This window comes from Anabrus simplex, chromosome 1 (assembly GCF_040414725.1).
Source record: "Anabrus simplex isolate iqAnaSimp1 chromosome 1, ASM4041472v1, whole genome shotgun sequence".
Classification (NCBI taxonomy): domain Eukaryota; kingdom Metazoa; phylum Arthropoda; class Insecta; order Orthoptera; family Tettigoniidae; genus Anabrus; species Anabrus simplex.
In genome coordinates this window covers 1,017,743,832-1,017,770,479 of record NC_090265.1, presented here as the reverse complement: position 1 = coordinate 1,017,770,479, position 26,648 = coordinate 1,017,743,832, and the positions used below count along the sequence as shown (strand labels likewise).

The following is a 26,648-nucleotide window of genomic DNA, read 5'->3' as shown; positions in this document are numbered from 1 at the left end:
GATAGAATCACTGTTCTGTGTTGTAATGCAGACAAAAGCAAGAGACTTTCTCCCCTCGTCATAGGAAAGTTCTGTAAGACACAATGTTTTAAGGGCATCGGGTACTTTCTGTGCAAGTACAGGGCATCTAAAGTGCATCAGTACAGTAATCCAATGAATAAAGAACTTGCACAGGGAAGCCAGCATAGATTTCTCCTCATCTTTGAATCATGCTGTTTTTTCTTTTGTTGCGTGAGGTTATGTTTGTCAGTGAGTTATCCAAGTGCATTGTTTGAATACTGTTTGGCTCCATGGCTAAATGTTTTGCGTGCTGGCCTTTGGTCACAGGGGTCCTGGGTTCGATTCCTGGCAGGGACGGGAATTTTAACCATCATTGGTGAAATGAAAAATGGCGTATGGTTTTTAGTGCTGGGAGTGTCTGAGGACATGTTTGGCTCGCCAGGTGCAGGTCTTTTGATTTGACACCCGTAGGCGACCTGAGCGTCGTGATGAGGATGAAATGATGATGAATACGACACATACACCCAGCCCCCGTGCCGGTGAAATTAACCATTTGAATACTGTAAATGCACCTTGGATACATTTCGGATTTTTTTTTTTCATGGCAGTTGACAAGTTTAAACTGTGAATCAAGGTTAATTGCATGCAGTAACGGGTCTTACAATATTTTTTGACATGGCAAGGGTTGGCATTTCTGAATTATGAGTTGGTGGTTAATTCAAAATCACGTAATTCGAAGTCCGATTTTTGCATCCCAACAACTTTGAATTAACAAGGTTTTACTGTCCCGAGAATCAACTGCACTGATCAGCAGTTTGAAAACATGCCAAAGTTGTATTGGGGTGCAAAAAGGTTAATAAAATAAATCCAAAATCTGCCATTGGAAAACAAAAGTTTCGAGAATTAATTTTTGGTAGGGAAGATGTTTATTTATTGTGTAAACTATATGAAGATGAGATGTTGGTGCAAAGCTGGTTTAATGTGCTACAGCACTGAGGTACTGCTAAGCATCAGATCTTCCACAGCAGAGAATATGCACCTTTGTGAATTACAGCTCTGTTAAATACGAATGTTTAAGGTTTTTTCCAAGATGACGGTTATTTCCTTTCAGGAAATATCACTTTGATGTTTGTCCTTCTCTTTCCTTTCTATTCCTGGCTCCATCCACACTAGCCTCTCCCTTCCTTCTTCCTGTCTTTGATGTTTATTCTTGCAATTGTTTGTTCTTATTGTATTTTATATACCAGGTGAAGTGCCTAAAATTACTATTGTGAATGTTTCTGATATGTGATATGCAACTGGGGCACCATTTTCAAAGAATGGAAGTGCTGACAGTGGCTAAAAAATGTAACCCCTACTGAGCTCCCATCAATGGCCAGAAAGTGGTTTTCTAACACCAAGTTGTTTTTTTTTTCTTAAAGTGAAATAATGCCTATTTACACAAAATAAAAGTACACAGTTGTGTGCCTAGCCTAGCTGTATGTATATTGTACCAGAAACGCTGGTCCAGCATCAAAGTTGAACTATTTTAAACTTAAAATATGTGCCGCATGCCAACAGAGCAGCCGGCTACAGCAAACATGTTGCGAGTGACGTAAGAGCCAGCTCCAGTTCGCCAAGGCTAAGTTGCGTCATCCATAGAACCTTCCAAACCTTCGAACATGAATAACTCATATTCAAATTATGATCTGAATATAAGAATAACATCAACACATACAACATTTTAATATCTTCAATACCACCAAGTTTCATTAATATCCACCTCGAATTAAGGAAGATATTTAGAGAAATAAAACAGCTTAAATCTTCCTGACTTTGTTATAAAAGAGAAGCATAAATTTGACACGACCCAGTCTTGTCCCACAGTCGAAACAGGACGGTTTGCTGACGGAAGTTGGTGCTGAAATGTGACATTATGGAATCGAAGTCTACAGTCAACTCTGCAAAATTATGGTGAGAAGAACTTTGAAACATTTCAAGGGTCTTGCAAACTTAGTCATAGAATTGAGACGTGCAATACTTTGAATATCTTAAAGTGATTGAAATATTTCTGCAGATGGGAAACTTAGAATATTGAACAGTGTATCAGGGCTTGTATTTTTCAAATGGAATTTGAATGTTAGGAAAACTTCACATGTGAAATAAATTATTTCACGGTATCTTTAAATGAACCCAGGACTATTAGTGAACAGAACTAATTTTCACTATCAAATTATTATAAAGTCTTACCAGTATTATTATTCATGTTTGAACATAAACAGGACAGTGTGAGTGAACGGAACTAATTTCACTCCTACATTAATAGTCTAATAGTGCTACTTCTTTTCATATACCTACATAACATTGCGTGTGAACTCAACTAATTTCACATGTAAAGCATTTAACGTCTTCTACCAGAGTGAAGTAATTGCCATTCATAGTGTCATAGCAGTGTAGAATAAACTTTGTAAAGACATGCAAAACAATAGTAAAGCAAATTCTACAAATAATTGTATTATCTTCTTCAAACATTAAAAGCATACTGTAAGTGAACTATTTGTTTCGTGTGAACAATTTCATAATCTGTGTCAAGTGTAACTTCACTAAGAAGAATGCGGGTTCGATTTTATTGACATTCGACCGCATGAAAGTTAATTTCGTTATTTTCTCAAGTGACCAGTTTATTTGCCTTAAAGAAACATTTGTTTTTGATTTCATTGACATTCGACATGGCATCTGGGCATTTATTTCTTATCCTTTCATGGGAATGATTAAAGTGAGGTCAGAAATTATACCTCAGACTAATACGTCCAATGTGTCCAATGGCTTAAATGGGTGTGTTCGCGCTATCCTTTCGAGTGAGTAATCTCGACGAGCCAAACTCCTAGACTTTCAAGACCTTCAAGAACTTCAAGAATTTCTAGAACTTCAAGAACTTGTAGAGTTTCCCTCATTGGAGTATACTTGGTTCCATGGTGCTGAGAGCTGATCCATAGTGAGGATGAGAGGAGTAGCAGAACATCGGGGGATATCGCCAGCTGCAGGGCGGAGAAAGGTCGTGCCCAATCCATCTTCTACTGTACTGAGGTGATATGAAATTTACTTTTCATAATAAAACAAACAGTTTTAAAAACTTTCAGAACTTAATTCAAAGCAAATCCTCTCACTCTCTGTACCCACTCCAGTTTAATGTGCTGTACATGCCCTGCGTACAATCTCATGCTCTTCAAACTTAAAGTACGGGCATTTCCTGTTACAATATATTTACCAGTTTTGTTCAAAATAATGGCCATTAGCTACAGTACAAATTTCCATTCTTTCACGCAAAGATCACTGTAAGAGACTAGCATTTCAAAAGAAATGTCGGCATAGGCACATTACGGTGTTTCATGCAACCCAAAAACAGGGCATGTGCATGTACTGTTGCTAAATTTACAAGAAGAATTGAGAAAGACAGTTTCATACAGAAGCACAAGGTGAAGGGATATTTCTCAGGCGGGAAGTGTAAAGCAACAAAGGAACCACACATCTTTCTGAGTAGGTAGAGCTAGCAATATAAAATTAAATAAACATGAAAGCGACACATATGTATAGAGTAAAACTTTGATTATCTGTTCTAATGCCTGGGAAGGGGTGAATGACTAATTAAAAAACCCGGATAATCCATACTACTAATTTTAATGGACTTTAAAGTACATAAAATACATACCGTATAACCTTAAAATGCAATGCATAAAACCCTCTTTAAAACCAAAATGTAGTCAAAGCTACAACAATACATACTAAATATTCACCTAAATTACCAGCAGGTTCGAACCCCACTGTCGGCAGCCCTGAGGATGGTTTTCCGTGTTTTCCCATTTTCACAACAGGCGAATGCTGGGGCTATACCTTAACTAAGGCCACAGCCGCTTCCTTCCCAGTCCTAGCCATTTCCTGTCCCATCGTCGCCATAAGACCTATCTGTGCCGGTAAGACATAAAGCAAAAAAAAAAAAAATACCAGCAGCATCTGGAGAAAGTGGGTTCAAACCCCACTGTCGGCAGCCCTGAAGATGGTTTTCCGTGGTTTTCCATTTTCACACCAGACAAATGCTGGGGCTGTACCTTAATTAAGGCCATGGCCGCTTCCTTCCCACTCCTAGCCCTTTCCTATTCCATCATCGCCATAAGACCTATCTGTGTTGGTGCGGTGTAAAGCAACTAGCAAAAAAATTACCAGCAGACCATAAATAATTAATTTACCTGGTGTCATTTAAGCTGCTTTAAAAAATCCGTTATTTTCTTGCACTCTCCTACAACTCATTTTCTTTTTTATATCCATTCTGAGCTTTCTAATTACAAGAATGTCTGAAAAACCCGTATCGTTCTCGTGCTCCAAGAATTCCATTAACATTCAGCTGACTCCAGTATGGTCTGAAGCGGTACATGGTTGTTTGTGACGCACTCTTCTTCCCCATCCCCCTCACTTTCACTCATCACTTCGCAGCTGACTACCAAGTTTCCGTTCGCGCTTTTATTTACTATTTTGTCATCAGTTAAAATGTGATGCCCAAGCAATACATCGTCAGTATGAAGCCACTGCTCAATGTTGCTTTCATCCACTCCTCCAAAATGAATGTTATTTTGAATAGTCTCCAGGATATCTTTGATCATCAATCCCTCGTTTTCATCTTCATCAGTGAACCCATAAAAATCTTCGGCGAGCTCTTCAACAACAATATATAACTTTCTCCACGATCAAGTGATGTTCTGAGCGATTACTAGATCCCATGATTTCTGGGCAAGATAAAGCGCTTCGTTAAGAGTGAGTTTTTTCCAGAACTCAACCATCAACGTTTATTCGGAAAGCAAGAGTCCTAGCAATTCCCGCTTATAATGCGCCTTGGTCCATCGGCTGAATTAATGAAGTTACATTAGGTGGCAAATAGGAAACAAAAATGTTTCCATCCTCTGATTTCAACTCTGTATCAACAGGGTGAGAGGGTGCGTTATCAAGAAAAATGACTGCTTTTAATGGCAAACCTTTGGCCGCCAAGAAATCTCGAACCTGCGGAACGAACTTACTATGGAACCAAGTCCTAAAATATTGCATATCATCCATGCAGGTTTGTTATGACAATAATCTACTGGGAAATATTTCATCACTGTTCATTTGAAAGAACACAGATTTTTTGCTTTACCAACAACACTAATTTTAATTTATGGTCACCACTAGCGTTTGCACAGCACAAGATGGCAGCGCGCTCTTTACTAGATTTGTGACCAGGAGCTGATTTCTCTTCAGCAGGTGCTAGTGTTTTACTGAGTAGGCACTTCCAGTAAAGTCTTATTTCATCGGCGTTGTACACTTGACTTGGAACAAAATTGTATCTCTCAATTATGCGCTTAAACTCTTATCTAAAGTTTTCTTCTTCACTGCTGTCACCACTTAGTTTTTTCCTTTGATGTTTAATTCTCGAATGCTACGTCTGTCCTTAAAACTCTGTAGCCAACCACTGGACGCTGGTGAAGACCCTGAGAGCCCCATCTTTTCGTGAAAAGTTTGTGCCTGCCTTGTTATCATAGGACCACTAATAGGTACACCTTTGCCTCACTTTTGCTGAAACCACATGAATAATGCAACATCCAGTTCTTTTAAAGAAAATGCTTTCATTGGTTTTCTTTTAGCGAGTCCATGCGAACTGTCAGAACTCGCCGCAACCTGCAACACTTTGTCATTATTCTTCATTAGGTGCCGCACTGTTGTCACACCCACGCCGCTCTGATGCTGAATTTGAGACTAGTTCACCTTTCTTTAACCGTTCGATTGTATTAACTTTATTTTGTATGGTTAAAACTACACGTTTTCTTTTTAATGCAGATTTCAATCTCAACATTTCTCGGCTGTTAGAACGGAAAATAAATGTCAGCTTTATCAGTCACTCTCACATTTCCTTACTTTTGCACTACAGTACAGAATGTAGCCTACCTGTCTGCTAATAGCGGAGGTTGACTATGACGGACCGCTAGGTTGGTTTCTGATTGCTGTGCATTGTGAAATTTTTACGATGCGGTAGCCTGGGGTGAAAATATTTAACCTTGACAGAAATCGATATGAAAGATCTACGTACGGTACTCGTAGATGTTACACGCTACCAAATAAGTTGTAGGTATAATTCTGAAGTAGAAATGACCAGCATACCGTACTCTACGCTCTGTGGGCTGGGAGAGGGCACATTACATTACATTATTCATCAACAATGGAATGGATAATAAAGTTTGTGACTGTTGAATTTGAATAACATTCCTCTTCTTTCGTAACAGTTAAATGTTAAATAATTTTTACACAACTTAAAATTACATAGTAAAAAATGTATGAAGTCATGTGTCCAGTTCTTTTAAAGAAAATGCTTTCATTGGTTTTCTTTTAGCGAGTCCATGCAAACTAGATTCACAATGAAGTATTTATTTATTTTCCACCTAGTCGATACAATGATTGCCTAAGGCAATTTTTATTGGTCAAAAGTGGTACATGTTTCGTATATTATCAACATCTTCAGCCACATAACACAGTTTAGATGAAAAATATAAAATTGACAAAGTAATGCTTAAGAGGAAGTGTCCTTGAAATTAACATAAGATTGACAAGATTAAAACAAACAAATAACTCAAGAGAAAATATATAAATTATTTCTACAATAGAAAGCAGTCGTCAAGGAAACACTTGTACAATATTCCATAGAGAAATTGTCCTAATAAATATTCTTTTCTTAATAATCCATGAAAAAAGATCAATTTATAAATTAAAAATTATACATTTTATAAGTAATTATCGAAATGAAGAAATCCTGATATCACAGTGCGGCTCTTATTATTAATGTAGATGAAAATATAACTAATTCCTAGTTGTCAAATCTTATTAAGCCTGCTTTGCTTTGGAACAGTAACTCCTGTCATTCTTTCACAGTTTTGCGCCGGGTGTAATATTGATGATGCGTTCTTCCTTGTTCTTGCACCTGAGGAGGAGGAGGAGGAGCGGGGGATATAGGTGTGTCAAGAACTTCCTTGCTGTCACCTATAGCTTCAACTGAGGAGGAACAAGTTGTAGGGCTATCTGTAGGTGGAGAAATTCCAGTTCTTTTTTCTTGATCCTTCTCAAGCATTTTCAAATATACTAGAATTTGATAATATAATGGATTCTTATATTCTACAGCCTCATTAAGGTTATCATTTTTCTTTACAAGTTGGTCTAGGCTGTAGAATATAAGAATCCATTATATTATCAAATTCTAGTATATTTGAAAATGCTTGAGAAGGATCAAGAAAAAAGAACTGGAATTTCTCCACCTACAGATAGCCCTACAACTTGTTCCTCCTCAGTTGAAGCTATAGGTGACAGCAAGGAAGTTCTTGACACACCTATATCCCCCGCTCCTCCTCCTCCTCCTCAGGTGCAAGAACAAGGAAGAACGCATCATCAATATTACACCCGGCGCAAAACTGTGAAAGAATGACAGGAGTTACTGTTCCAAAGGAAAGCAGGCTTAATAAGATTTGACAACTAGGAATTAGTTATATTTTCATCTACATTAATAATAAGAGCCGCACTGTGATATCAGGATTTCTTCATTTCGATAATTACTTATAAAATGTATAATTTTTAATTTATAAATTGATCTTTTTTCATGGATTATTAAGAAAAGAATATTTATTAGGACAATTTCTCTATGGAATATTGTACAAGTGTTTCCTTGACGACTGCTTTCTATTGTAGAAATAATTTATATATTTTCTCTTGAGTTATTTGTTTGTTTTAATCTTGTCAATCTTATGTTAATTTCAAGGACACTTCCTCTTAAGCATTACTTTGTCAATTTTATATTTTTAATCTAAACTGTGTTATGTGGCTGAAGATGTTGATAATATACGAAACATGTACCACTTTTGACCAATAAAAATTGCCTTAGGCAATCATTGTATCGACTAGGTGGAAAATAAATAAATACTTCATTGTGAATCTATTGAAGTGCGATACGGACCATGAAGCTGATTTTATGTAATCCATGCAAACTGTCGGAACTCGCCGCAACCTGTACGTTACTGTACGTTGTGATCGTGAACTCAGGAGTCGGAGAGTCACTGTACAGTCGTTCCAAAACAGGATAATGTATCAAGATACCTTGACGTCAAGAGCCGGGCTGAGTGGCTCAGACTGTTGAGGCGATGGCCTCATGACCCCAACTTAGCAGGTTCGATCCTAGGTCAGTCCGGTGGTATTTGAAGGTGCTCAGATACGTCAGCCTCGTGTTGGTAGATTTACTGGCACGTAAAAGAATTCCTGCGAGATAAAATTTTGGCATCTCCGAAAACCATCAAAGTGGTTAGTTGGACGTAAAACCTATTATTATTATTATTATTATTATTATTATTATTATTATTATTATTATTATTATTATTATTATTATTATTATTATTATTATTATTATTATTATTATTATTATTATTATTATTATTATTATTATTATTATTATTATTATTATTATTATTATTATTATTATTATTATTATTATTATTATTATTATTATTATTATTATTATTATTATTATTATTATTATTATTATTATTATTATTATTATTATTATTATTATTATTATTATTATTATTATTATTATTATTATTATTATTATTATTATTATTATTATTATTATTATTATTATTATTATTATTATTATTATTATTATTATTATTATTATTATTATTATTATTATTATTATTATTATTATTATTATTATTATTATTATTATTATTATTATTATTATTATTATTATTTAATTATTATTATTGACATTAAGAGTATGCTCATTCAGTTTTGGAGCGACTGTTGCGTTTTAAAAAGTGGAGTTTTTTTTTTTGGCGACTGATAATCTGCAGAACGGATAATCGAGGTTTTACTGTATACCTTAAAGTCAATGGAAGATGTTAAGAATCTGTCTTAATGATTAATAATGGGGAATACAAACTCTACTCTGCGTATATACAGTGAAACCTCGTTAGTACATTCCTCATTAACACGTTTTCCCGCTTAGCAGTCGTAAATTTAAAGTCCCGATGCCCATTGTATTAAATCTGTATAAAAAGTACCTCACTTAACATGTCACGATTTTTTGCCTTTACCGCTTAGTACGATCGTGTATTCCCCAGACCTGAAAATGTTCTTTGTCATCCCTTGTGTACGGAATGTGATTTCCAACAGAGATAAGAGCCCTCGCCACGGGTCAGTTGGAGAAAGTTGCATGATAAGAGAAAATGACCTTGAAATCTCAACGACCGAGTATATTGCACCTTCAAGGGGCAAGCTGTTAGCTTCAGTGAAGTTGAGTTTTGCGTCATTGATTGGCAGCAAAGACTTTACACTAGAACAAGACAGGACAGTGCTAAATTAAAGCACAGTAATAGATTCCACTGCGGCTAATAGTGCTAAATTCATTTTTCATTCAGTGATCATAGATATGTCTCTCGGTCATGACCATCCACCAATGGCTGCTCGGTTGCTAGAGTTACACTTCTATTACACATTTTGTGGTGGTAACTTCCGTGACACATAATTTCAGATTACTCCCAGCCATAAGCCATGTATGTCAACAGGACAGTTTTGAAAAAAAAAAAAAAAGCATGAAATTGGCGCTGTATGTCTTATGCGAATGCAGTCATTGTAATGCCTCTCCCCATGTCCGTGGCTAGCCAAAATGTGGCCATCATTTTCAAACAAACAGAGCCTGGATTCGTCCGAAAACACTATCTGCTGCCATTCCTGTCCCCAGTGACGTCGTTCCATACACTATTTTAGTCTAGCATGTTTATGCACATTAGTCAAAGGTAGGCAGAGAAGTGGATGACGCGCCAGTAACCCAGACCGTAATAAACAGCGACATACTGACACTCCTGATAGTGTACGATGTGTTACACTGTTCCACTGTTGCGCCAGAGTCGAGGAGGACGCAGATCTGTCCTGCAATGCCATTCGGATGAGGTGTTTGGGGGGTGGTCGGCGTGGTGCGAAAAGAACTCATCTCGTCGTGTTCTACGGTCTTCTGTGAACCATTCAGTACAGACTTGTTGCACTGCCAACACACTTCGTCCCACATGAGCAGCTATTTCCCGGATGGATGCATCAAATTCTCTCATTGCCAATAATGCGCCCACTTTCAAACTCACTCATTTGACGGTATGGTTTTCGCATATGTCTGCGAGGCATCCTGCACGTCTGTTCAAGTCACACTGATCCATTACCTTCGGTTTATAGCGACAGCGAGAGCCACAAGGTCATTTTATCAATTGGTAGTGGTGCGTCGATATATCGATGTGGACCTTGAACCTGAGGGCCGACATGGTTCAAATGCTAATCATTCTTTCAGAACATACTAATTCACATGTCCTGTGAATATGAACTTCGTGTCTCTGGTCTTTCAAGGTGTTCTGGTTTTTATGAACATTAGTGTACATATATTCCGGGGAAAAAAACAAAAAAGCTACAGAATGAACATACTCTTATTCAAAATGATCGCCATGTGCATCAACTCAGCGGTAAAGACATTGAGGCCGCTCATCAAGAGCTGCACGAATCATGTCCAGTAGATTTTTTTGACAGCTCACATGATTGATTTTTTAACATTTCAATATTGTGGTGCTGTTTTTGACATGCTATCGCCTCAATCTTATGCCACTGAGAATAATCCAGTAGATTGATGTCCGTACTTCCACTAGGCCAGTCAGCAGTAGCGATGAACCGTGGGACATTGGTTGCCAACCACTGCTGCGTTGTTTTTGCTTTGTGTGCAGGAGCGCTATCCTACTGAAAAATCCACAATTTCCTTTCAAACAGCTTCGAATTGATACTCGTTCATGGTATCACCGTTTCCAACATTGTGTGGTAGACAGCTGCGTAAGTCTTTATTCCAACTTAGCAAAAATGCACCTCCGATGCTCCCCGCCAGGAAACCACCCACCATACTATGACAGAAGCAGGGTGATATCCACACTGTACACATGGAACTTTCTCCTTTGCTTCCTTGGAGGACTGTGCATACACATGATTGTTTTGCTTGTTAAATTACTTCCACAGTGAATATTTTTTCATCTGTGAATAGGATGTCGTGATACTGTCTCTCCCCATGAGCCGTTAACAAAGCCTGGGATCAAACCCAGCTTATCTCCTTTAATTTTTTAGTTAGTAAATGCTGTGTGTATCTTTTATATGCACCATCATGTAAATCATCATTCAAAATACGTGACATAATTCGTGAATATATATTCATTTCACAAGACAAAATTGTTTATGCAAAGGATTGCATCGATCTTTGTACGAACAGCATTCACAACTTCTTTCCTGTGTACACACCTAGGACGGTCCGATCTGACATGTTCAGCAGTTCACCTGTTTGTTTAAGCCGTGCTGTTGTCCGAAACACAGATCGTTCATTGTTACCAAGAGGTTTCAGCGTAGAAAAAAATTCTTGAGCTCGCTTTCCACAACAAAATAATACTAATACAGTGATACGATTCTCATACACTCCCCACTCCATCTTTCACTGCTGTCTGCTGTTGGCACACTGCAGGCCGGTTACTGGCAGAGTCGTGCAGGTGACCTGGTGGAGGACAGTGTTGCCACGTTCCTTCATTCACAGTTATCATGCTACGGCACATTCAGATTTTATTGACAACTTATGGCAGTACTGTGTATTAGAAACACCTCATATTTTGCTTATTTTTAATATGAATGAAAATGAATATTCAAAAACCGTAAAGAAACTAAAACCTAGTAAATAAAGTGGCCCTGACATTATACCACCATATGTATTTAAGGGTCCCCCATAAGTCCAGCCCCTCGTTGACGTCGGGGGGGGACTAGCAATGGTATGAAGTAGGGGATAGCCTGTAAGGGTGAAGTACAGCGGGGACCTTGTGTGCCACAGGACCGCTACGGTAGTTGTGAAGGCCTTACAGGAATCCCGAAAAGTAACGGCTCTGGTGAAGTCCTTAACGGCAACTGAGGCGGAGAAGGAGACCTTTGGTATGGCAAAGTTGGCGGAGGAGGCAACCCTTTCTCTTGGGGTAAAAATAAGAGGAAAACCACTGCCTTGTGGTGAAGAGAGATCTGCATTCCAACAGTGGAGGAAATCAAGTGAGCATTGAGAGAATTGCATATTGGTAAGACGACAGGAGTTGACAATATTCCAGCAGAAGTCATGAAGGTTGATATAGATACCCAATATGTTGCAGCTGCTATTTGAGAAGATATGGGTTAATGGAGAAATGCCAACAGATTGGAGATGTGGGTTGCTGGTGAAGTTGCCAAAGAAGGGTAATACGTCAAACTGTAACAACTGGAGGGGCATTACGCTCCTTTCAATCCCTAGCAAAGTCTATACCAGGGTTCTGCTGAACAGAATTAAGGAGTATATCAACTTGAGGCTCCGACGGGAACAGGTAGGCTTTCGATCGAATCGCTCGTGTGTAGACCAAATAAACACCTTGAGGATAATTCTGGAGCAGTGTGCTGTGTGGTCTTCTCGCCTCTATGCAGTGTTCATTGACTTCGAAGAAGCTTTTGATTTGATCAACAGAGAAGCTATGTGGAAGGAAATGAAGCGGTATGGAGTGCCATCACAAATTATCAACCTCATTCAAGAAATGTATTGTGATTATACATGCAGAGTCATTCACGAGGGCCATGTATCTGAGCCTATATCTGTACATTCAGGAGTATGTCAAGGTTGTATTCTGTCGCCAACCATCACCTGGTGCTGATTGATGCAGTAATGCGGAACGTAATGCAAAATGTGAAATGTGGTATCCAGTGGGGATTGGCTAATAGGTTGGAAGACCTAGACTTCGCTGACGATGTGTGGCTCCTGTCTGAGGCACATGGTGAAATGCAATCAAAGATTGAAGACTTGGTAAAACAAGGGGAAAAGGTGGGACTAACGATCAACTCAAAGAAGACCAAGGCCCTAAGGACTAACACCAACAAACTACACACATTTGTCTTCAGTGATGAACCTATAGAGAATGTGGATAATTTCACCTATTTGGACAGTGTAGTTACCAAAGATGGAGAAGTACAGGATGTCTCTCAATGTATACAAAAAGCAAATGGTGCCTTTGGTATGGAAGAACAACAAAATATCTACCAGGACCAAACTTCGCATTTTCCGAAGTAATATCAAGGCTGTACTATTATAAGGGTCTGAGACCTGAAAAGTAACTAAAGTGATTACCTCCAAGTTGTAGACCGTTGTCAACCGCTGTTTAAGGAAGATTCTAAACATCTGCTGGGTGGAAGTAATCTCCAATCATGAACTATGGAGAAGGATGGGTGAAACCGAGATGGCCATATAGATAAAGTGGCGGAAATGGAAATGGATAGGGCATGCGTTGAGGAAAGGGAATGAAGCCATTGAGAGAGAGGCACTGGATTGGAACCCACAGAGTAAAAGGAGGAGAGGTAGGCCCAAATAAACGTGGCGAAGATCTGGAGGCTTTGGAAGAAGGCAAGAGCTGGAGAGAGGTGAAGAGGTTGGCTGGCAACTGGATCAGATTGAGCTGCTGCTTTGTTGATGCCCTATGTTCCACAAGGAACAACAGGAATTAAGTGTCATGTATTTAAGGGTTGTGCTGAAGTACTAAGGAAACCTTTATGTATCATCTGTAATTTAATTATAAATACTCAATCTTTCCGGACATTTGGAAACTAAGCAGGGTTCGTCCGGTCCTCAAGTCAGGATATAACATCAAAGTGGAGAATTATAGATCAATTTCTATAACTAACACTCCAGCAAATGAATTTGAGCAAATAATATTCTGTAGGATTTTCAGACTGGTTTTAAACTCTATTTCCCATTAGCAACATGGATTTTATCCAGATTGGTCCACTGTAACTAACCTTACAAACTTTACTTTGCACTGGACAGTCAAAGACAGGTAGATGTGATCTATACAGATTTTTTGAAAGCCTTTGACAGACTGGTTCATAATATATTGTTGTGCAAACTATCAAATTATGGATTATCGTACTCCTTTCGGGCTCTAATTTCTTCTTACCTGTCCAGTAGGCAACAGTTTGTAACGTACTTTCAAACCAAATCTTTTGTGTATGTTGTTAATTCTGGTGTACCACAGGGTTCCATCTTAGGACCTCTTTTTTCACAATCTTCATTAACGACTTCCCATGGGCCATTAAACATTCAAATTTTCTCTTATATGCTGAGGATTTAAAATTATATAGAACTATTACTACTTACAAAAATTCATTTGAACTGCAAAACAAAACAAAAAATTGCTAATATTTGTTTGGAACATCAACGATAAAATGCAGTTCACTATAAATAAATGCTTAAGTATAACATTTTCCAGAAAAAACAATTATGTTTTATTTGATTATAAAATGAATAATATCATCCTTCAGAAGACAAACTCAGTAAAGGATCTAGAGCTTGTAATGCCTTTCAAAATGCACATTGAAAAAGTTAATAGTGAAGGATACAAGTCCTTAGGTTCCATAATGAGAAACTCTAGAGAGCTGAAAAACATACGTACTTTGACCACACTATATAATACATTTTTTCGAAGCAAAATTGAATATGGATGCATTGTGTGAAATCCTTGTTATCAATCTTACGATATTAAAAAGGTTCAGAAGAAATTTCTTAGAATTCTCTAATATAAAAGTCATAAACACTCTGCTTTAAAGGGAAAGTCTCTTATAAAGACTTACTCCATGAATTTAAATTCTTCACTCTTATTAATCGAAGAGAAGTTACTCAGCAAGTCTTTCTGTATAAAATTTTAAATGGTATAATAGATGATAGTGATTTACTTGCTAGTGTGAACTTCAGTATAAAGTCAACTAATGTGAGGATGTGGAAACCATTCTACTGTGGACATTCCAAGTCTGTTCGTCAAAGATATTCACCATAGCATATGTGAACAGTTTAATCAAATAGTCTTAAATGTTAATAATATTGATTTTGCAATACCAATTTGCGAATTTCTGTTTTACATTGGTTTACACATATCTGATTTGTGAAGTTTCTTTATGGTGCGTATTAAGCTGTCTTTACTAAGTATTCTAATATATTACTATGTACATCACTTCATTGTAAATTTTGACTTTGAGGAGAGTATTTCTTATTACTGTAGTTTTGACACTTATAATATTAATGAATGTACTTATTAGAATTTAAAAACAAATTATGGTTGTAGATAAAGATGCTAGACAATATTTTGTTTTGTTCTGTTCTCTTTTTACAACCTTTCTGTTATTTTTCAAATGTTCTGTGTATCTACTGTGCACTGCTTTTTGTAATTGGAGGTAACCTCTGTAAAGGCAATGTTGAAATAAAAAATAAATAAATATATTACATTGGTAGACAAATAAGCTTGAGTGGAGCCTTTAACCTTTTCCGGTCCAACGTCGAGGTGTCTTCGACATCAGGGTATATTGCAACTGGTTCCACGTTGAGGACACCTCGACATTATGTTTCGTTCAACTTGCGAAGTTACTTTATTGAAGTTCTTTGACCTGACTGAGGTCAGTCGATATCCCTGGAGCTTCTACAGCAAATGTTTATGCACAAAGGAAGCCGTTCTGTTATCTCCATGGAAATAATTAAAAAACTGGGTTATATGAAGGAGTTATATCATGTTCAAAATCATGCTTTCACGTCTCTGCACAATATTTAAAATAAAAATTTTACCGTTGGTCTTTAGAGCTATTGTTGAGAGTGAAGGAGAATTTCCTGTTATGTATGTTTATCAGGAACTCAAGGGAGACTTCATTAGTTAGTCGGAACATAGAAAAAATGAGGAACTCTTCTCAGAAGAACTCTTAAGGTTACACTTTACTTTGTCCTGCCTGCTGGCTCTCCAGAAATGTGTGCGCGTGTGTTTTTATATTCAGGAATCATTCAAGAAGAACACTTTCGCACTGCAAGATATGTGGTTAAGGTTATTTTTAATATGTATAACTTTTGTTTTCTCAACGATTCATTTGTTTCTATATTCGTCCCTGTCTTTATCTCCTTATAAGATGTATATTGTTTAATGTAACGCCTTGTGTAATATAAATGCCTACATCTTGCCTATTTCCCACATTTTGGCTGATGATGACGCAAACACAGCGTCGAAACTAGTTCCAAGTGCAAATACATGTTATAAATAAATATAACATTTTTGTATTGAAAAGGTGGACCGTTTTAAGTTTTTCCTAACATCCTTTCTCAGTTCAATACGGACAAAATGAAATTCCTATGTTTAAATGTAGCCGTGTATCGCCATGGTTACCCGTGGCCTGCTGTCAGCTGTGTTTACATTGAGTAGTGCTGCACTTGTGTTACACTAGGCACGTTTATCTGTGAATACGATTAGTCTCAGTTGAATTTGCGATATAAAAGTGGCAAATATGAATGAAGAAAAAATATGGATGCATGTTTATTTAAACAGCAGTCACGATAATTATTTATTTGAGTTAGACGAATAGTTTAGAGAACTGTCAAGTGAAGATGAAGGTGTAATGAACTCCAGCACTGAAAGTGAAACTTCATCACCTAGACCTGTGCGTAAAAAATGCTCGGAATGATCCCGGACCATCATATGCTGTTTCTGAAGATTTAGAACGGGAAGTTCCAGTGACTTCTACAAAAGTAAGAAGACACGCGAAGGTAATGAGCCTGGGTGAAGGAGGTTATACGGCATGCGGCAGTGATGACGTTTCTCAGATCAGTGTTGATAATTTGAGTAATAATGATGCTGAAAATACTTATACTCATACAAATGGGAATGCAAATGACAATAGTGTTTACTAGAATGTAACATTTCATGATAGTGAGCCTACTAGACCAAGTTATTCATCAAGTCAGAAAACTAGAGGACCACAGGTTCCACCTAGCTGCATCACTCCATTTTCGTTTTTTATGTTATTTTTCACTCCTGCACTGATGACGAAAATTATTATGGAAACTAATCCCTATGCAATAGAATATACAGTGAAAAAACAAAAATCCACAGCTTGTTTCCAGTCATCTGACTGGGTTAGGAATGAAATGAATAAAGCCCATCTAGCGGCGAGGATAGGAATTGTGCCGGCTGCCAAAGCCTGTGGCACTCCTCTGGGTCAATGATTAATGACTGACAGATGAAATGATACTTGAGAGTGTTGCTGGAATGAAAGATAACGGGGAAAACTGGAGTACCCAGAGAAAAACCTGTCCCGCCTCCACCTTGCCCTGCACAAATCTCACATGGAGTGACCGGGATTTGAATTACGGAACCTAGCAGTGAGAGGCCGTCGTGCTGCCGCCTGAGCCACGGAGGCTAGAATATACGGTAATAATCTTGATAATAAGGTAATTATAGTTACTAATAAAAGTTCTGAGTTTAATCGGACTATGTAAAAATGTGCAGAATTAATTTGGACCAAACTGTTGGAACATGTGACAGAAAATTGGACTGCATAGGGTTAAAACGAGGAAAGATCATAATATGAAGATAAAGTTGGAAATTCAAGAGGACATATTGGCGCAAATATTAATTTATAGTATGAGGAGTAGGAATTGGAAGGAATTTTCAAGGGAAATGTTCCATAAATTTCTAAGTCATTTGAAAAACATTTAAGAAAAAGCTAGATAAATAATTGATAAGGAATCTGTCACGTGAGCGGCAACCCTAATTGTCGGTCGGTCGGTTACTTCAAAGAACACGAAGCTGACATTGGGCGTGTTGTGTTAATGGAGAAGGGGAGTACTGCAAAGGAGCTCGAATGGGAAACATTGTGTTAATGGAGGAGGGGAGTACTTCAGAGAAGACAAAGCTGACATTGGGAACATTGTGTTAATAGAGAAGGGGAGTACTTCAAAGGAGACAAAGCTGACATAGGGGGAATTGTGTTAATAGAGTAGCGGGGTACTTCAGAGGAACTGAATTTTGGAATATTTAATAAAGAAAGGGAGTCCACGAACCTACTACAGTGTCATAGCAGGCAGAGAGGTGATACTCCAACATGGTGATTCCCCAGTGGCAGATAAGTTGGTCCTCACCGGCTCATCGCTGGACTTGTGCGAAATAAAATAGCTCTCGTGGACCAAACACTCTCCACAATCTCATTTTTCATCATACCATATTTCATTCATCACCTTTCCAGATCACATCTGGAATTGTAAACCCTGACCACGATCAGACTCTTGATCATTGATCAGACAATCAACCTAGTTTGGGGAGTCTTCTGTTGAAAGAATCCACCAATTTGGACAGCTATTATATAATCATCCAAGCGAAGACACCGTACTGGTATGGTGGGGTGTCAGAAGATTAAGGCGAGTCGGAGCACCTAGAGACATAATGAATGATCATGCAGACTAATCAAACTAAGAACGTACTGAAGTTCAACAAACCAGGAAAGTTCTCATATTTGGCAACATTAAATATCAATTCATTGATGAAGGTTGGTAAGTTAATTAAAGCATCTAATTGATATTTTGGATCAACACAAAATTATGTCCAGCTCCATGGCTAAATGGTTAGCGTGCTGACCTTTAGTCATGGGGGTCCCGGGTTCGATTCCCGGCAGGCTCGGGAATTTCAACCTCATTGGTTAATTTTGCTGGCACAGGGGCTGGGTTTATGTGTTGTCTTTTTCATCATTTCATCCTCGTCAAGATGCGCAGGTCACCTACGGGCATCAAATCAAAAACGACCTGCACCTAGTGAGCCGAACATGTCCTTGGACACTCCCGGCACCAAAAGCCATACGCCATTTCATTACAATACAAAATTGTGATCACAGCTCTTCAAAAATTAAATAATACTGATCAGAACCCAATTCAATCAGGTGGGTAACATCTCTATATAGGACCTCCAGGTGAAAGAGTTATGAGGAATGTTCCTCAATTTGGAGTTGGTTTCTTGGTACACAATAGAATTCTAGATTCCGTTATTGATTTTTTCCTCAAATTCCCCATGAGTAGCATTGTTAACGATTAGAGTGGAAAACAAGATATACACATTGGTATATGTTCATGCATCAACAAATGAAGAAAACAGAACTGACAAGGAGGGAACAGATCAATTTTGGGATGAACTTTACCAATTGGTAACGAATATACCTGATACTAACATAAAAATGTTACTTGGAGATTTCAACCATTAACCATGGACTAATTTTGGAGACGACAAGGTTCAAAAGAAAACTGCATAAATTAATGACTTGGAAATGTCCTAATGTTACATTAGGTGTGTCTCAGATAGGTCATGTGGCCATGGTTTGTAAATTTCATAAAGAAATTTATAATGTAAAGGTTCTTTGTGGTGCCGATGATGATTCAGATCATTACATCTCAAAGTATAAATCAAATTAACTCCTGAAAGGAGAAATAAACTGCAAAAATTCATTAGGAAAAGAATGTATGATCCCAGTTCAGTCATTAATAATCCAGGATACTTTGAGAAATCCATCACGCTTTTAAGTGGCAACTTGGGGACCACTGTTAACAAATTAAAAGCCTTAACAGAAGCAGTTGTTCCAATTAAAAAAACAAAAAAACTGCATGGTGGAATAAAGCGTGTGATATAGCAATACTATTGCCAGCTTGTTGAATGACCAGCAACAAAAAACTGAAAGTTCTAGGGAAGAATTCATCAATGCTAGACAATTAATGGCCAAATAAATCAGGAGGGTTAAAAAGAACCATCAGAAGGAAACATTAAAATCTGTTGATGAATCTTTCATTCGCCATAAAACAAGAGACTCTTACTGGACATTTAAACAATACCAAATAAATTATACTTCTGCTACTCTTCTGATGAAGGATACGAATGGAAAGGTGGCCCATAAGGATTATGACAGTGCAATAATTTTGGATGAATACTGCAAAACACTACTTAATAGTGATGAACCTGCAGATTATTTTGAATTTGATCTGTATCCCAGAAATAGAACACCTCTGGAAAAGATCATACCACCTGTTTATGATGAAGTGTGTGCAGCTATTGATTCACTTAAAAGTTTTAAAGCAGCAGAAGAGCAGAAGAGAATCAACTAGTAGTGGAACTGTGGAAGAATGCAAATGTACAGACTATTTGGAATATACATAAACATCTCATTGACATATGGAATACCAAAAAAGTGCCTGAAGATTGGAATACACCCACTACACAAAGAAGGTGATAGATCAGATCCTAGTAATTATTGAGGAATTTCTTTGCTGGATATCACTTACTATATTTTTCTAAGATTTTATATTCCAGAATTCATGAACAACTTTATAGTGAATTTGGTGAATATCAGGGTGGTTTTCGTCCAGGACAGAGCTGTCCAGATCAAATTATTAGTCTCAAATGGATTATAAAACATCAAAGGATTAGGAGCAAAAAATTAAGTGATCACTTTTGTTGATTTTCAAAAGCTTATGATAGTATCCCTCGAGAATCATTATTGCATATCCTTACAGAATTTGATTTACATCGGAAACTTGTTAACCTTATTGCGGTCACTCTTAGAGATACAAAATCTAGAGTTAGGTTCAGAAATGAAATCTCTGAGCCATTTGAAATTCATACTGGTCTTTGACATGGAGATGGATTATCCCCGTTGTTGTTTAATTGTATGCTTGAAAAAATTATGTGTATGTATGTCCACCGACTGTTAAGATTGGAAGAAATATTTGACTAAATTGCCTCGCACTCGCTGATGATCTATCATTATCAGCAAATAGTATTGAAGAAGCTAAATTTCAAGTAGAGGAATTGGAATGATTAGTAGTGAAGGTTGGGTTGAAAATTTCATGCCATCTTTTCAAGTTGACACTTCACACATTATGTTAAATAATACTGTACTCAGAAAATAAAGGTTGTAGACAAATTTAAATATCTTGGTGAGATTATAACATGGAATGTTAACGAAAAAGCATCCATAGATAGTAGAACTCAAAAATTAAGACGAGCACAATAAATTACCTGGCCAAGTTACAAGAAACAGTCTCTTTTGATTAATGCTAAATTTGGATATTATTACTCCTTTGTTAAGTCAGAAGCAACATATGCAAGTGAAACATTATTTAAACTGAATACCCAATCAACAACAGACAAACTGCAGAAAGTTGTTAGAAGAATTCTTCAGACAGTTATTAATAAAGAACACCAGATTGATGGCCAGTGGAGACTTTTACCAAATTCAGTACTTTACAAGGAAAGTGAATCAATCATTGACACGATTCAAAAATGGAGGATTGCATTCTTTGGACACACATACCCCTTACCAAATACTAGACTCCTGAAACAACTTTTTGATTTCTTTTGCAATAGTAAAGCAAAAAATACATTGTTTAAGAAATACAAATGAATTTAAATGAATTGAAAATTAACAAAGATCAAATTGAAAATAGAGAAGAGAAACGGATTCTAAATAACAAGTACACAAGACTATCACTAAAAATATTGCAGCGTAAGCAGTATGTTATATCTGCAGAAGAACGGGCTGCAAGATCGTCCAGAATGAAGAAGTTTTGGGAAAGGAAAAAGTTGTCAAGTGTTAAAAGCTGAACTTATTCTTTGAAGACTTTGTTGTATAAGGTTTCATTTTGGTGCTCCAATGTGGACGTAAACAGTGTGAAGAAAGAAAGAGAGAGAGAAAGAAAGAATGAATGAATGAATGAATGAAAGAAAGAAAGAAAGAAAGAAAGAAAGGGAGTACTTCAAAGGAGACAAAGCTGACTTTGGGAACATTGTGTTAATAGTGTCGGGGATTACTTCAAAGGAGATAGAGCTGACCAGTAGTGTAGCCAGGATCTACTGATGGGAGGAGGTCATAGTTGTAAACTGATTATAGGTCATAATGAAGATGGTTGTGCTTGTTGTGGTGCACGCATTCACGATTGTCAAAAGGACAGTGATACAAGTAAATTATGTTGATATTCCAATTGCAGTACTGGTACATTAAAAAAATCTTTCATTATAATACAGAACAAGGACAATATGATCAAAGTGAATAGTTTAACTGTGAATGGTATGTTCATATTAAACCTAAAATCCAACTTTTGAGGTTTCTTAGAAAATGGATTCAAGAGATCTGTTAGTTTTACAATTTTGCCTTTATGAATATTTAAAAGAGTCAAACCTTTGAGTCGACTTTCACTTGTTTATTGTCAGTTTCTGTTTATTTTCTTTTGTAAAAATTCCATTTTTGGGGGATGGGGTGTCTAACCCCCCAGTAAACCCCCTCTGGCTATGCCCTTGCTATTTATGGCTACGATGGGACAGGAAAGGCCTAAGAATGGGAAGGAAGCGGCCGTGGCCTTAATTAAGATAAAGCCCCAGGATTTGCCTGGTATGAAAATGGGAAACCACGGAAAACCACCTTCAGGGCTGCCGACAGTGGGATTCGAACCCACTATCTCCCGGATGCAAGCTCACAGCTGCACGCTCCTAACCGCACGGTGCTATGCCCTTGAAGCTGACCCTGGGAGGAGTGTGTTACTAGAGAAGGGGAGCACTTCAAAGGAGACAAAGCATTGATTGTGAGCCTTGAGCCTTGTTTTAATAGAGAAAGGGCTTACTTCAAAGGAGACAAAGCTGACATTGGGAGCCTTGTGTTAACAGAGAAGGGGAGTACTTCAGAGGAGACAGAACTGACATGGGAGCATTGTGTGTATAGAGAAGGCAATTACTTGAAAGGAACTTGTAGATGGTATTGGAAACATTATGTTAAGTCATTTTATCGGGTGCTGTGTTTGACTTTGCAGGTCTTTGTTGGAGACTACCAAGCCATATCTAGTTTCAACTCTACGGATGCCAGCTGCCCATACTCTGCTACTTTTTTCACAAGCAATTGATACTAATGAAGATTTTACAAAGTAAGTTTTTTCTGTAATCCTCCACTGTGATTTAATGAAGACTGTGTATGAGGTCAGTTATTTAATACTATGCTTATTAGTCATCATCATCATCATCATCATCAATGTCCCACTCCAGTATAATTTATATACAGTGGAACCTTGGATTGCGAGCATAATTTGTTCCAGCAACATGCTCATAATCCAAATCGCTCGAATATCAAAGCAAATTTTCCCATAAGAAACTATTGAAACTCGGATGATTCGTCCACAACACAAGCCCACAAAAACATTTATTCGCATAACATTTCTAAAACAAAATATACTGTAAAACAATTAAACTGCACTTTACCTTACAATAGAATCATTGTTGGTGTGAGGGAATCTCAGTTGAAGTGAGAGATTCCATTGACTTTTCCTCCTCATCCTCGGACGAGATCTCCATAACCACCTCCTGTTGTAGACGTAGACTTGTTATAAAATCTTGCGATATCAGCCACTCGCATACCTCATTCGTGTTTTTCGATCATTTCCTTCTTAAATTCCATTGTAATCATCTCCTTCGTCTGACTGAATTCCTTTTTAGCCTTCTTTTCGTTCACAGGGCCCACCGTTGCGGAACAGTTATATCACTAATGACAGAAACAAAACCTGTACACTCGTACGGTGTTGACTATGCGAGCGAGGCACGCCAACTGAAGTCCAGCGCAGGAAATGATTACACACACTTTCCCAGGAAAGAGAGGGGGAGGGGAAAACAAAGGCACAGGGGAGGTGGAAACGTACGTACATGTGACACTTGTATTGCGAAACCTCACTCGCTTATCAAGTTACAATTTATTTAAAATGATTGCTCGTCTTGCAAAACACTCGTAGACCAAGTTACTCGCAATCCGAGGTTCCACTGTATTAGTATAATATACAAATTGTCTTTTCAACTAATTTACTTCCTGGAAAAATTTGCATGGTTCTATGTGAAAAGTAATTCAATAACAAAAAGTGTAACCCCAACATATGTGTACAATATCGGAGAGTAACTGAATGAAGCACTTCTGGCAATAACATCCTCTTGGCTGATAAGAGTTCAAAAATAGCTGCAAAATAATAATATCAGTATCATTGTCTAAAACAGTGTGTACTAATTATAATATTTGGACTACTAAAACACAAATACATTTCATTTTAGTAGATACTTATTTAAACACAATGGAGGCCCCAGTTACTCATAACTTACTCGCTCACTCACTCCGTAGGCTTCTGAGGGACGTGAAGTTCCCATGCCAATCACAATCCTCTTCCATCCTTTTCGATCTTGAGTCCGCTTCCGGCATACCTTGTTGATATCCTTCTTCCAGGTATTTCGGGGTCTTCCTGAAGGTCTTTTCCCATTAAGAGATCTCTTGTATAGATCTACTGGTGCTCTGTTATCCTGCATCCTCGGTACATGTCCAACCCAGTGCAGTCTGTTGCATTCTATCATACCCATTATAGTGTGTTGTTGAAAAAGGGTGTGAATCTCATAATTAGATCTTTTCTGCCAGCTTTGGGAGAGAGGATCGAACCATGGGCCAAATATTTTTCTATAAACTTTATTCTCAAAGACTTGCAAATGCTGCTGCTCTTTCTTGGTTATACTCCATGTCTCGGAACCATATAGAAGTACTGGTCAAATGATGTATTGTAGATAATCATTTTTGCATTCCCTGTTAGAACTTGGAGCTTAATATAGGGCTCATAGAGTAAAATGCCTTATTTGCATTCTTAATTCTAGCGTGGTGTTCCCGTTGCCTTTCATTTTGCTCATTGATTAATACACCAAGGAATTTAAACTCCTCTATTCTTTTAAATATATATTTCCCAATCTTCAAAGGCAATTTGTCAACCTCCTCATGATTCAGTCTCTGTCTAACTATGTAATGTGTCATTTTATCATTCACCCATAAGCCAGTTTTTGCTGTCATTTTCTCTAGTTCCACAAATAACTGCCTAATTTCTAATTCATTGTGGCCAATTAGAACAATATTATCTGCATATGCAAGGACTTTATGTTGTCTCCCCAATATGATACCAGCAGGTAGAAGAGCTAATTTCCTGATAATCTGCTCCACTGCATTGTTGAATAGAATAAGTGACAGTGCATCCCCTTTTCTCAGACCAGTTTTATGCTGGAAGGAACTTGATTTTCTACCCTTGAGCAAAACACAGCTAACATTACCATCCATACACAGTTTGCACATGTTAATTAATTTTATGGGAAAGCCAAACTCGACCATGATGTTTCACAGCCCTTCTCTATGGATTGAATCATATGCCTTGAAATTTATAAAGAGATAATGAACTGACTCCTTGTGTTCCCACACCTTATCGTGAATAATCTTAATTGCAAATATGTTGTCTGTAGTGGATCTGTTACTACGCAAACCGTTCTGATAGTCCCCAATAACATTTTTCAGCAAATGGCTTTACACGCTGTAAAAAGAATAACTTGCTCATAACTTGTCAGGTAATAATAATGTTATTGGCTTTACATCGCACTAACTACTTTTACGGTTTTCAGAGACGCTGAGGTGCCGGTATTTATTCCCGCAGAAGTTCTTTTACGTGCCAATAAATCTACTGACACGAGGCTGACCTTCCGATACCACCGAACTGAGCCAGGATCAAACCTGCCAAGTTGGGGTCAGAAGGCCAGCACCTCAACCCTCTGAGCCACTTAGCCCGGCTAACATGTCATGTCAGTAACAACATATGTTTAATATCCCGTCAACTGCTAATGATCTTAAAAGAGATACAGTAAAACCTCCCTATAATGGACACCTTCGGGACCGAAAAAAATGTCCGTTATGAAGGGGTGTCCGCCCGCGAGAGGTTATGAAACTGGTACCATTAAACATAAGTTGGAACACAATAACCCATGTATTGTATGTGTTAACAATTCTCGCAAATGTACCTTTAATTGTATACTGTATACAGTATTGTACAATATACTGCACCGTACTCACATGAGAAAGTTGTAGATAGGCTGTTGCAGCTGTGATGCACTGTATTAAAGTGACAAAAACACTTCTATGGAAACCTCTATTGAGCACACTGTACACTATTACCGTTCACCATGTTAAAATTAAGAAGAACATATGAGTTTTTGTAACTTCAAATCAGTATGTAGATGTAGCAATATCTAGCACAGTACTGTAAAACATTAGCACTTGAAAAAATCCTTAGTGTTCATTTGTTTTGTCCATTTAAGTTTAGCAATGATGTTTTCACTATGTGCAATTAAATCCTGGGTCAAATTTACACCTTTTTCATCGTTTTGTTTATAATAAAATTCTTTCAGTTGCTTAACAATGCCGAGAGCCTCACTGAACGAGGTTATTGGCAGCACATTAATTTCCGTATTTTCTTCGAAGTCGTCATTAGCATCACCTTCACTCCCGCTTTCGTCAGAATCTTCATTTTTGTCCTTCTTCCCTTGGATTGACTGAAGAATCGTTTTCGTGTCTCCACTCTCACACTCTGTTGGAATATCTGAATCAATTTCGATATAGGTGTTCACTTGTACATTGTAACCTGCTGCATTAATCAACTCTTGTGTTGTTTCCATGCTTTCAGGAAGGGTATCCGATTCTACTTCGGGATGTCCACCACTAGCGGGAAACCCAGCTTTCAGAAAGCAGTTACGAATTATTGAGGCCGTGACGTTTTTCCAGGCATTGGTTATCCATGAAATTGCTTGGAGAACATTCAGCCCCTTTGTCAGTGTTTGAAGGGTTACTTCATTCCCGTTAAGTTCTGATACTATGTGCTT

At 37.6% G+C, this 26,648-nt stretch overlaps 1 protein-coding gene across 2 annotated transcripts in view; it reads left to right on the top strand.

The window, feature by feature from the left end:
• The window catches only part of LOC136857904 (probable ATP-dependent RNA helicase DHX34), a 330,161-nt gene that overhangs the window by 232,270 nt on the left and 71,243 nt on the right, over positions 1-26,648 (top strand). For both annotated transcript variants that reach the window (XM_067136960.2, XM_067136959.2), the window contains one exon: positions 22,751-22,861. In XM_067136960.2, coding sequence (XP_066993061.2) covers positions 22,751-22,861 — 111 coding nt within the window. The remainder of the gene's footprint in view (positions 1-22,750; positions 22,862-26,648) is intronic.